The 11,330-nt window shown below is 71.1% G+C and overlaps 2 protein-coding genes across 3 annotated transcripts; one reads left to right on the top strand and one right to left on the bottom strand.

The window, feature by feature from the left end:
• The first annotated feature begins 124 nt into the window (after positions 1 to 124).
• ZNF513 (zinc finger protein 513) lies at positions 125 to 4,135 on the top strand. Of its 2 annotated transcripts, XM_074820462.1 has the most exons (4): positions 125 to 240; positions 316 to 417; positions 2,259 to 2,849; positions 2,997 to 4,135. In XM_074820462.1, the coding sequence occupies exons 1-4, from the start codon at positions 201 to 203 to the stop codon at positions 3,746 to 3,748; spliced, it is 1,485 nt and encodes a 494-aa protein (XP_074676563.1). In that variant the 5' UTR covers positions 125 to 200; the 3' UTR covers positions 3,749 to 4,135. The 2 variants fall into 2 exon arrangements, with proteins under 2 accessions (XP_074676563.1, XP_074676562.1); XM_074820461.1 differs by having other exon boundaries at positions 186 to 417; positions 2,256 to 2,849.
• A 110-nt stretch (positions 4,136 to 4,245) lies between these two features.
• On the bottom strand, positions 4,246 to 11,237 carry SNX17 (sorting nexin 17). The gene is made up of 15 exons (XM_074820463.1): positions 11,077 to 11,237; positions 9,107 to 9,181; positions 8,485 to 8,602; positions 8,073 to 8,137; positions 7,847 to 7,957; positions 7,376 to 7,466; positions 7,163 to 7,250; positions 6,757 to 6,826; positions 6,546 to 6,638; positions 6,201 to 6,404; positions 5,807 to 5,929; positions 5,634 to 5,711; positions 5,417 to 5,491; positions 5,100 to 5,141; positions 4,246 to 5,002 (listed from the first exon to the last, which is right to left on the bottom strand). The coding sequence occupies exons 1-15, from the start codon at positions 11,134 to 11,136 to the stop codon at positions 4,883 to 4,885; spliced, it is 1,413 nt and encodes a 470-aa protein (XP_074676564.1). The 5' UTR covers positions 11,137 to 11,237; the 3' UTR covers positions 4,246 to 4,882.
• Between the last annotated feature and the right edge of the window lie 93 nt (positions 11,238 to 11,330).

Below are 11,330 nucleotides of genomic sequence, written 5' to 3'. Positions count from 1 at the left end.
CCCCCCCGCCCACTTCCGGGTGCCCGATGCACTTCCGGGGCGCCGCGCCCGCTTCCGGCGCTGGCCCCGCCCCGCGGCGGCCGGAAGCGGAAGTGGCCGGTCGAGGCGGGGCGGCGGCGGCCGCCCCGGGCTGGCGGGGGCGGCTGGCGGGCCGCGGGCGGGCAGGCGGCGGGGCCGGGCCGGGGCCGGGGCCGGCCACGATGCCCCGGCGGAAGCAGAGCCACCCGCAGCCGGTGAAGGGTGAGTGCGCGGCGGGGCCGGGGGGCGGCGGCGGCGGCGGCCCGGCCGTGACCCGCGGCGCTCGGTGTGTTGCAGCGGACGCCGAGGACGGCCCCGAGGAGACGGCGGGAGCGGCGCTGGTGCTGCCCGGCGACCTGCTGTTGGGCCGCGGCCTGGCCTTCGAGAAGGGACCGCCAGGTGCGTGCCGCCGTCCTGGCCCCCCCCACCCCGCTCCGGGAGCGCCGCCGGCCCGGCCCCGCCGGTACCGGCCCCCGCGCTCGGCCCCATCCGGCAGCCGCCCTCCCCGGGAGCGGCCCCGCCCGGTGGCTGCTCCGTCCGCGGGCGCGTTCCCCGTCCCGGATCGCCTGTCGCGGGGTGAGGCCCCGGCCTCCGACACCGACCGACACCCTCCCCGCCCCATCCCGGGCGCTCCCCCCCGTTAAGGCCTCCCCCCCACCCCGGGCACGTCGTGCCTCCACGGTTGGTTTGGGGCCGCGGGGATCCCGGGGCTGGCAGCCCACCCCCCCGCACGCCGGAACTGCCACCGGGCTCGTCCCCGGAGCCGCCCGCACCGCTCTGCCCGGGAGCCCCCGGTTTCCCCCGGCCGCCGGGTCACGGCTTTGCCGCCCCCCCGGGAGCCGAGGGCCCGGCCCAGCCGTGAGGAGCGGGGCGGGGCGGTGTCCCAGCCCCTCCGCTGGCCGGCCCGCCGGGCTCCGAGGCAGCCCAAGGAGCGGAGGCTGCTGCGGCGCCGTTCAGGTGCCTGGCGAGGGCCGGCGGGAGCATCCCCCGGTGGTGAGCGGGGTGCGGGAGCGGGGGGGCACAGACCGCCCGGCCCCCGCAGCCCTGTCCCCTCGCTGCCTGCACGGGCCGTGCCGGCACCTCCTGGCTGCCCTCAGAACCCCCCCGGCCCCAGCCGGGGAGCAGCACCAGGCGCCTCGGGGCTGTCGGGAGAGCCATCGCCTGCCGCATCCTCATCCTCACGCCGTGGGCCACGCCGTCCCACCCGGGCAGCTCTGGGGACGCAGTGGCCCCGCGGGCCTGCGCTGAGGCAGGAGAGTCCCTCGGCGTGGCGGGGTCGAGGGTTGCCCCGGCAGTAGCCACAGGCCCTCGCAGGATGCCCCGTCCTGGCCTCTGCGCATGTGGAAGGGGAGCAGAGGCTGGAGGGGCCGCCCCATCCCTGCAGCGTGGCAGCAGCCGCACCCCTGTGCCTGCCTGGGGCTGCGGGCGCAGCCGGGTGGGCAGCAGCGAAGGGGACGGCCCGGCCGCGTCCCCAGGGTGGTGGGTGGCCGCTGGGTCTCGCAGGCCCCCAGGCCCTGGGTCAGGCGCAGCACGGGGATGGCTGGGCACAGCTTGGGCTGCGTGTCCAGCCCCGAGCACCAGCCTGGGGGCACATCTGGGGCACGGGGCCAGCCTGAGGCAGTGGGTTCCGCTCCTGTCCCCCCTCCCTGGGGCACAGGCGCCACCCCAGGGGTGCAGGAGGATGGGCCTGTGCCCAGCCAGGAAGCAAAGTGCCCTCTGAGAGCCTGGCACAGACATTTCCCCCCCGCCCCCCACCATGGGCAGCAGCGCTGCGTGGGGCTGGGGAAGGGCTGTTTTCCTGCATGATGGAGCCCTACGGTGTCACCTGTGGGAGCAGAACCAGCCCCTGGGGCTGGGGCAGAGCCGAGGGGGGGCCCAGAGCAAGTGTGAGGGCAGCCAGCCCTCCTGCCTGGGGCAGGCTGTGCTCGACACCATCCCACCCGCCAGGCCCAGGAGCACCGGTGCATGCCAGCTGCCCCCCGTGCCCCCCTCCACCGTGCTGGGGGTCTGGCTGCACGCAGGGCGGAGGGGAGGGAATTTCCCCAGCGCCTGGGATAGCCCCTGTGGCGGCATGTCGGGGCAGACCGTGGCCACGCGCAGCATGGTGGGCGCCTGGGTGCTGCTGGGGCGGGTGCAGCCACCTGTCCTCTCCCCGAGACGGGCACTGGTGGCACAAGCGGAGGGGCTGTGCCCGTGGCGGCCGGGCTGACGCCATCGCGTCCCCGCGGTCTCCTCAGCAGACACCTTGGTGGGGAAGATCGCCATCCCAGCATACGCCCTGAGCGACGACGACTGCTCCTCCGGCTACCAGCAGCTGAGCGTGGAGAGCGACCCCGAGGAGGGTGGGGAGCCCGGCCCCGCGGCGCTGCCCTGCCGCCAGTGCGGGCTGCAGCTGGCTGCCAGCCTCGGGCAGAGCTGCCTGCAGTGCGCCGGCGCTGAGGGGGGCCGCAGCCAGCGCATCGTCTACTCCTGCCAGCTCTGCCCCTTCGCCTCCCACTACTCCAGCCACCTCAAGCGCCACATGAAGACACACAACGGGGAGAAGCCCTTCGCCTGCCCACAGTGCGCCTATGCCTCGGCCCAGCTGGTGAACCTGACCCGGCACCTGCGCACGCACACCGGGGAGAAGCCGTACCGCTGCACATGCTGCAGCTTCGCCTGTAGCAGCCTGGGCAACCTCAAACGCCACGAGCGGGTCCACAGCCAGGACAAGCCCTTCCAGTGCGCCGCCTGCGACTATCGCTGCAACCAGAGCCGCAACCTGAAGCGGCACATGCTCAGCCACCGCCTGCCCGAAGGCGAGGGGCCGCACCGGCGGGATAAGGACCCAGGTAAAGGGCTGGGGGGGGTGTGGGGGACCCCCCAGAGCTGGGGAAGGGGCAAGGTGCCGCGTGCCACCGAGCCCGGGGCTCCTGGCAGAGCCGAGCCCTGGCCCGCGGCGTGGCCCTGCTCATGGCCCTGTTTGTGTTTGTCCCCAGAGCCGCTGCTGCCGGAGCTGAGCCTGCACGTGGGCAGCGGCAGCGGCCCCTTCCTGCCCGGCTGCGCTCGGCTGCGGGGCGAGGAGGCGGCCGCGCTGCCCGAGCTGCTCTTCCCCTTCACGTGCCGCATGTGCGGGCTGGTGCTGGACGACGGGTTCGCGCAGGATGAGGGCCTGGCCGAGCAGGTCTGCGGACGCTGCAGCTTGGCGGTGCTGGGCACCGAGCCGGGCGCCAGCCCCCGCAAGGGCGCGGGGGACAAAGGCTTCGCCTGCAGCCTCTGCCCCTTTGTCACCCACTACCCCAACCACTTGGCGCGGCACATGAAGACGCACAGCGGGGAGAAGCCCTTCGCCTGCCCGCTCTGCCCCTATGCCTCCGCCCACCTTGACAACCTGAAGCGGCACCAGCGGGTGCACACGGGCGAGAAGCCCTACAAGTGCCAGCTCTGCGACTACGCCTGCGGCAACCTGGCCAACCTCAAGCGTCATGGGCGCATCCACTCGGGCGACAAGCCCTTCCAGTGCAGCCTCTGCAGCTACAGCTGCAACCAGAGCATGAACCTGAAGCGGCACATGCTGCGGCACACGGGCGAGAAGCCCTTCCAGTGCCGGGACTGCTCCTACACCACCGGCCACTGGGACAACTACAAGCGCCACCAGAAGATCCACGGCCACACGGCTGAGAGCTGGGTGAACCCGCGCAATGCCAAAGCCCTCCTGGCCCCTCCAGCCGTGGGCACGGCCCTGCCCTGAGACAGCACTTAAGCCTGGCTGAGGGGGTGGCCCCACCAGCCCTGCCTCGGGACTGGGGTGCCGCAGCCCCGGGGCCCCCCCCAACCACGGCCCCCTGCCCTCCCTGGGGGAGGGACGGGCAGCAGACTCCCGGGGGGCTCAGGGCTGCCTTAGGTGGGGGTCTCCAGCAGCCCTATCCCACCCGGGTAGGGCAAAGCCACAGCCGGCGGCTCGGGTGCCTGCCCCAGTAGCGGTGGGGGGGGCTGAGCTGCCTGTTCCTGCCCATCGGAGCCTTCCTCTGCCGGAGTTTGGGGGGAAGGGGGAAACAGGACTGGTTCCATGGCTGCTGCCGTGCCAGTCAGTGTAATTTATATTGTGTATAAAAGCATTAAACAGTCAGTTTTGTTATCTGCTATTCTCCCTGGGGGCCTTGTTCTGCTTCAGGAGAGGCCAGCACAGGGCTGGCGAGGTGTGCGGGGTGGGGAGGGACAGCAGCCACCCCCCAACAGACAGCCCGGTACCAATCAGGATCCATTTTAATCATCATTGCAGTGTGTAAACATCGGTTACTGTCCATTAATGCTCTGGTCGGTCTGAGCAGCAGGAGATAACGTGGTTACAAGCCTAGATTACGCTGGAGTCTATGAGCGGGTTAGAGGGGGGGCTCAGCACAGAGCCCCCTCGAGACAGTTTACTGCAGCCTGTCTCTGAGCAGAAACCTAAACGCTAATTTGGCATTACGGAGCCTCACCAGGGCCGCTCGGTGCCCCCTGCCCCAGCCCCCCCAGGGCAGCTGGGCGCTTGGGACAGGCCCTCCCGGCTGGGGAGGGGGCAGCTCTGCCCCCTGTGCTGGGCCAGGCTCCACGACACTGCTCCAGGGCTCGGCCTGGGCACGCTGCTCGGGTTGGGCCAGTGGCACCCCGGGAACAAGCCCTCTCCCAGCTGGAGCCAGCAGCGGGAGGAGTTCAGCTGCCCCCACCCCGAAGGCAACGGTGGGCCAGGGGGGAGCTCCCCAGCCCCGGGGAGTTGGGGGGGAGGGGGGGGGGGGAGGTGGATGTAGCAGGTGAGAGGCACGTTGATTGCAACCTGGCTGCAGGTCGTACATTCCTCGGCGAAGGCCACAGGGGCCGGGGCTGTCCTAGGGAGGGGGGGGCACTACAGATCTTCATCACCAATGCCCTCGAAGGCGTAATTGCCGTGGAAGTCGTTAGCGCCCACGTCGTTAGCAGAGCTGGAGTGGCTGATCCCTCGCAGGCTGACCGAGGTGAGCTTGCTCTGTGGAGAGGGGAGATGTCAGGGAAGAGCAGGACACCCATTTCCGCCCCCCCCCCCCGGCTCAGTCCGAGGGAGGCAGCGCCCGCACGCAACTCACCGAGAGTTTGGCCATGGGCTCCCGCGAGGCGTCGGGTGAGTCCTGCGGGGACAGCACGGTCAGACACGCCACCCCCTGTCTCTCTGCCCTCGCCCACCACCTGCCCTGCCGCGAGCAGGCCAGGCCGCCGTCCCTTCCCGCTCCCAGGGATGGGTCCAGGTCCCTTTTCTCCTCCCAGGGCTACAGGAGGGGGGTGCCCCAGCCCCCCCCTCCCCGCTGCCAGCCCTGGTGGGGGGGGGGTGGACGCTGGTACCCGACACACAGCGAAGCCCACGGTCGCGCTCGTGTCCCTGCCAGGGCCGCGGGGTCCCACTCACCAGCAGCGGGGGCGATTTCACGGCCTGCTGGCTGTCCGAGCGCCGCAGGGCGCCGTTCACCCGCCGGCGAAACATCTGCAAGGGAGGAGCTTGGCTCAGCAGGAGGGTCCCCACGGGCAGCTCCAGGGGTTCGGGGCGGCCCTGGGCATCCTGAGGAGAGCCAGAGGGTCAGGACAGGGATCCCACCCCGGAGACAGCATCCAGCCCCAGCCCTCACCTTGCGGATGCTGCCTCCAGACTTTTTGACCATCAGCTCGTCCACCATGGACTGCAGGCAGATGCTCAGCATGATGGCCTGCGAGGGAGAGGCGTCAGCAGGCCCGCACACCCCGCAGCACCCCTGCGCCGAGCCTGGAGCGGCCCTCGCCCCCGGCACGGAGGCAGCCCTACCTGCGGGCTGGTGATGGTCACCCACTGCAGCCGGTCCTTGCTCATCAGATACTCGAAAGCCAATTCCAGCTTCACCTCAGACTTCCCCGGGCTGCTCCCCGAGGGACCGTTGCTCATCGGCACCTGCGAGGGCAGGTGCCGAGGCCAGGCACTGAGGCCGGGAGCCGCCGCAGGGACACAGGGCAGCCCCTGACACCCTGCCCGGCTCCCGCTGGCCGTCTGCCCCCACCGCAGCAGGTCCCCCAAACGTCCTCCACCCATGACCCCCTCAGCCCCAAAGCGTAACTCAGACCCTCCCCAGCGGGGCTGGAAGCCGGCAGAGCCAGCACCCTCCCAGGGGGAGCTGCCTGGTCCCCCTAGAGCCCTCCCTGCTCGCCAGGAGAGCAGCACTCACCGAGGACGTGACCCGCCAGCACCGCATGCGCGTGACCTTGAAGCTGCCTTCCTTGATCTGCTCGCTCGGCAGCCGCACCTGGAAGTTGAGCTCGTTGTTGCCGGCACTGACGACGACGTGGCATCCCTTCTCGGGGAAGTCAGTGACGCAGGGGTCGAACTTGAGATAGCCGTAGTACTTCAGGGTCTGCGCCAGGCGGATGAACTGCGGGGCAGAGCCAGGGAAGCTCAGCCCCGATGGCCGCCTTCCCGCCACACCAGCAACAGGCGACTAACACGCTCGCGCGGGAGCGGGGCCGGCCTGGAGCTCGGGCTGCTCCCGTCGCAGCACCGTGCCCTCCCCTACCTCCTTCTTGGAGACTTTTTCCTGCAGGGATTTCAGCTGCCGGTGCTGTTCCTTGTTGACAAGGATCCATCCATGCTCAATGTCCGATACCGTCTGCCAGGAAGCAGAGGCCGGTGAGCAGCCGGGCCCAGAGCCGCCCAAGACCCCGCACACCCATAGCCGAGGGGTTCAGTGCCCCCCCCCCCCCCGGCTGGGCCGCCCCGACCCTCACCTGCGCGTACAGCAAGTTCAACCCCACACGATGCTCCATTACATCATCATCGTAAGAGGAGTCCCAGTAGCTAGAAGGGAACCATACGGGTCAACCTATTCCCCAGCTCCTAACAGCAATGGGGAGAAACTCCCCCCAGGCTGGGACAAGGCGCCGGGCTGGCTCTCTGGCCAGCTCCCCTGGTAGCCATCGGTGGCCATGCCCCACGTTTCCCATGTCTGGGAATGGGGGAACAGGCCAAGCCCAGCAGGGCAGCCCGGCCCCGGAGTCGTGGCACCGCTCAGGTGTGTTCCTAGGGGCCAAAGCACCCCACGGGCAGTGATGGCAGGAGGGGTCCCTCTGCAGAGCAGGGAGCCCCAGACCCCACCCCACCGCTCCAGCCTCGCTGGCCCGGCTGCTCACCCACCTCTTGCGCAGGATGATCCTGAACTCGGGGTTGTGGAGGCTGGTGACAGACACGTATGGCAGCTCGAACTCCTGCAGCTTCCGCACGACTGTGGGGAAACAGCAGCTGAGCGGCAACTCGGGGCAGCGGGGGCCCACCGGACCCCCCCAGCCAGGGCAGGGCGCAGGGCAGGCGTCCCACCGCAGCCCTCGCGGGGCTCCAGCTCCTACTCACAGGAGAAAGCCCCATCCTTGGTCTCTCTCACTAGGAAGAGGCTGAAGTAGCCGACCAGGTCATCCGGCAGATCCAGCTTGGAGGCCACAGCCTGGGAGCGAGAGCAGGAGGTCACCACTTCCTGCAGAGAGGCAGCACTTCCACATCCTCACCCCGCGGCAGGAGCCAGCCTGCGCGCGTTCTGCGGCCTCCCCGCAGCAGGAAGGCAGCACCTCTGCTGCGCTGGGGGACAAGTGGGGCCCTGGGGGACCACTGGGAGCCTCCCAACATCGACCTGGGCCCCAAGAGGGGCACAAGCACATCGGCACACCCCTTCCAGCTCCACGGCTCTTCACCCCCCCCCCCCCCGAGACAGCCCTGCTCTGGGGTAGGGACGCGGCAGGGAGGGCTGGGGGGCTGCTGGGCCGAGGGAACTCCCACACAGAACGCGGCAGGAGGAGCTCGTCCCGCCCAGCGCAAGAGCTTTGGCACCTCAAGGACATCCTCTGTCTGGTCCGAGGTCAGGATGGTGACCTTGACCTTCTGGCCATTGGAGAGCAGCACTTCCAGCACCACCTCCTCCGTGGGGATCTGCTGCGTCTCCTGGAGAGAGAAGCAGGATTGGGCACCCCGGGCCCTCCGCCACCGCCTGCCCTCGCCCCGCAGAGGCTGCCCCGCCATCCGGGGACCCTGGCACGCACCCCCACGGCCCCCTCACCTGCTGGGCCTTGCGCAGGAAGCTGTTGAAGGTCTCGCTGCCTCCCAGCGTCGGGTCCTGCCGCACTGCGGGTGGAAGGCGAGCAAGGAGTCAGGCGTTACGTGGGAAGGGGCAGGGACCCACACCGGCGCCTGCCCGCTCTGCAGCCCCTCGGTCTGCACCCAGACGAAGTGTGCGCTGCGGGCAGGGTGTGCGCTTGGGCAGCCACAGGCTCCCCACAGGCACCGGCAGGTCTCAGGGAGGGGGAAGGGGCTGGGACGGGGGAGCTGATGTCCGGTGGACAAGGCCAGTTAATACCAGGGCAAGACTGGGAGAATCAAGACGGGCCACAGTGAACGGAGCAGCGTGGGGAGGACGATGCGGGCAGGGGACAGCCGGCCCTGAGCCGCAGCACGGGGCAGACCCAGCTTACCAGCCTGCATGTACTTCTCCAGTTGTTCCCGTCGTTGCTCTACCTCAGCCGGGGTGAGTGTGAAGATCTTCTTCGGGGGAAAGGCTGGGACCACGTTAGCGCCATACTCCTTCCGTAACTGGGAAGAGAGCAGAGCGCTGCGAGAGCCTCCGGGGAGACGGCAGCTGCTCCGACCCCCCACCCCGGCTGACTTCCAGGGCCCCGGCAAGGGCAGTGGAGAGCTCGCCAGCGTTCCTCATCCCAGCGGGCAGGCAGCAGTTTGCAAGAACTCGGCTGGGATGTCACAGAGCAGGAGGGGAGGCCTGAACCCAATGCCAAGGAAACAACACCCCAGCCAGCCCCGCAGGCAGCACATGCCTGTCCGCAGCCAGCACAGCGCCCAACGGCAAATCCTGGGGTCCCACAGCACCGACAGCAGACCCCGGGGTCCCACAGCACCCAAAGGCAGACCCCAGGGTCCCATGGCACATGACAGCAGACCCTGGGGTCCCACGGCACCCAACGGCAGACCCCGGCGCACAGCGCCCTGCCTGCCAGGAGCGCAGTGGGTCCCGCAGCGCTGCCCTGTGGGAGAGGGGCCAGCGGGCAGCAGCTCCCAGCGCCGCTGTCGCTGGTTGCCTACCTGCTCGTGCAGCCCCAGGAGCTGGCTGTAACGCACTCGGCAGTGCAACACCCCGTTGACGTGGATGTTGTAGGCCTGCAGGGAGAGACTCCAAGTGAGTACAATAACAGCACGGAAGGGTTCCCGTGTGCTGCTCCTCTGCAGACGCATCAGCATCAGCACAGCCCTGCAGCCCAGTGGATACAGTCAAATCCACTCAGGGAGTACCAGCGCATCCAAGAGATGTGTCCGATGGACACCAGGAAGGTGTAACCCAGCCACGGGGAGAGCACGGAGCCATGCTGCAGCCCCGTGGACACGAGTGTCCCCAAGTCAGCAGGCAAGGACACCTCTCCCCGCTCCCTGCAGCAAGGAGAGGCAGCAGCAGCAGCTCTCTCCTCTCTGCGGGCCCCACCACACGTTTGGAGGAGCCAGCACAGCCACTCAGGCCAATGGAGCAGGAGGCCAGTGCCAGCCCCTGAGAGCCGCGTGGCTGGGATGTCCCCACCACCAAACGCAGCGGGCCTGAGCTCGCTCCACCTCCTCCTGGGGTGCGTGGCCGCAGCCAGCCCTCACCACGGGGCCACGGGGTGGGGGACTCCCTCCTCACATGCCGCCTGCTCGCCCCAGGGCCACCACGAGGTGCCCCAGCACTACTGGGGCGCTGGTTGAGGAAAGGACAGGGCTGTCCCCTCCGTGCCAGAGCAGGTCCTGCCATCCCCAGAACGGTGTCTGGGAGGGCGGGGGGGATGCGGACATGCCCCCAGGCAGCAATCGCAGCCCAGGCAGGTACCTCCCGCGGCCGCTTCACTCGCTGGGAGCCCCAAGCGTCCTCCAGCCCCTGAAAGTTGGCGCTGCCGGGGTCAGCGGAGGCACCAGCACACACCGGAGCTTGCGCTGGCTTCTCGCACCACCTTCCAACCCAAAGGCACCGGCCGTGCCGCACAGGGACCCCGCTGAGGGCCCAGGGCACCGTGCAGGACGCTGACACCGGCCCAGCCTCTGCTGGGGCCTCTCTGCGTGGCCACCGGCTCCTGCCCAGCCCCGGGGCCGCAAACGGGCTCAGCGCTGGCGCTGCCCTTCCCCGCCCAAGGAGCCATTGTGACACCCGAGGGCAAAGTGCGTGGGGAGGCCCTGGGCCCGACTCGCTGCGGGGGCAGCTGCCGGTGGCTCACCGGGTCCCTCCGCAGCCCCTCCGGGGCTCACCACTGCCGTCCGTGTCCCCGACACGCCGCCCGAGGGGCCCGGGGACACCCCCCGGAGAGGGGGCTCCCCCCGGAGAGGGGGCTCGGCAGAGGGGGCTGGCAAGAGGTCCCCACGGCCACAGGCGTGGAGGAGACGGGGGTCCACGGAGCCCAGAGCGGGGGGAGCAGGGGGGAGCACAGGCCTGGCAGCCCGGGCAGCCGGCAGCGAGCCCGGGGGGGGGGGGTGGTCCCGGTACCCCCAGGGAGCCGGTGGGCCACGGCCCCGCAGCAGCGTCTGTCCGGGCGCCCCGGGGACCCGCTCCCGGGGGAGCTGCCAAGCCCGAGGGCGTTCACGGCGCGCCGAGCAAAACAGGAAGCCGGGACGGATGGACGGACGGACAGAGGGACGGGCCGGCGGGCCAGGATGCGCCGGGCCCCGGGGACAGGACGGGCCCTGTCCGCAGCGCACCGGGACAGCCGCCCCCGGCCCAGGGCGGGCTCCGGGCACCCTCCGAGTGGGGGCCGCTCCCCAGGACCCCCCCCCCCCCCCGACGCCCCGAGCTCGCTCCGGCCCCGGGACAGCGCGGCCCGGGGCACCGGCCGGGGGTTTGCCCGCCTCGCCCGGCCCCGCTCCCGCTCAGAGCCGCCCGCGGCCGCCGCCGGGACCCCACCGGACAGCGGCAGCGCCCGCTCCGGCACGGCGGATCGGGCCCGGCCCCCGCTGGGCCTTAACGGCCGCGGGGGCCCCCCTGGAGCCGGGGCCCCCCGCTCCGCCCCGCGGGACAGCTCCACGCCGGCCCCGCTCACCACGTAGGCAGCGCCGCCGTCCCCGGCGCGGGTCTCGGTCTCGGGGATGGAGAAGTGCATGGCGGGGCCGGGGCCGGGCCGGGCCGGGCCGTGCCGGGTCGCGCACCCCCGCTACCTGCCGCGCGCCGCCATGTCGGGCCGGGCGCTCCCCGGCGCCGCCCCGCGGGGCCCCCGCGATGGCGCGGCCGGTGGAACCGCCCGCCGGGGCCGGCCCGGCCGCCCGCCCCGCCCCGCTCGGGCCCCGGTGGCGGGGC

The sequence above is a fragment of the Strix aluco genome, chromosome 3, assembly GCF_031877795.1.
Source record: "Strix aluco isolate bStrAlu1 chromosome 3, bStrAlu1.hap1, whole genome shotgun sequence".
Lineage (NCBI taxonomy): Eukaryota > Metazoa > Chordata > Aves > Strigiformes > Strigidae > Strix > Strix aluco.
Note: the sequence above shows the minus strand (reverse complement) of the source record. Positions and strands in the feature narration are given on the sequence as shown.

Bases quoted from the DNA above. Each gene is read 5' to 3' on its own strand.
- SNX17 (XM_074820463.1), bottom strand. From the start codon at position 11,136: ATGCACTTCTCCATCCCCGAGACCGAGACCCGCGCCGGGGACGGCGGC. The intron at 7,467-7,846 runs GTGCCAAAGCTC...TCTCGCTCCCAG, and splicing joins AGACAGAGGATGTCCTTGAG to GCTGTGGCCTCCAAGCTGGA. The intron at 7,251-7,375 runs GTGAGTAGGAGC...GTTTCCCCACAG, and splicing joins CAAGGATGGGGCTTTCTCCT to TCGTGCGGAAGCTGCAGGAG.
- ZNF513 (XM_074820461.1), top strand. From the start codon at position 201: ATGCCCCGGCGGAAGCAGAGCCACCCGCAGCCGGTGAAGGGTGAGTGC. The intron at 418-2,255 runs GTGCGTGCCGCC...CGGTCTCCTCAG, and splicing joins CTTCGAGAAGGGACCGCCAG to CAGACACCTTGGTGGGGAAG. The intron at 2,850-2,996 runs GTAAAGGGCTGG...GTTTGTCCCCAG, and splicing joins CCGGCGGGATAAGGACCCAG to AGCCGCTGCTGCCGGAGCTG.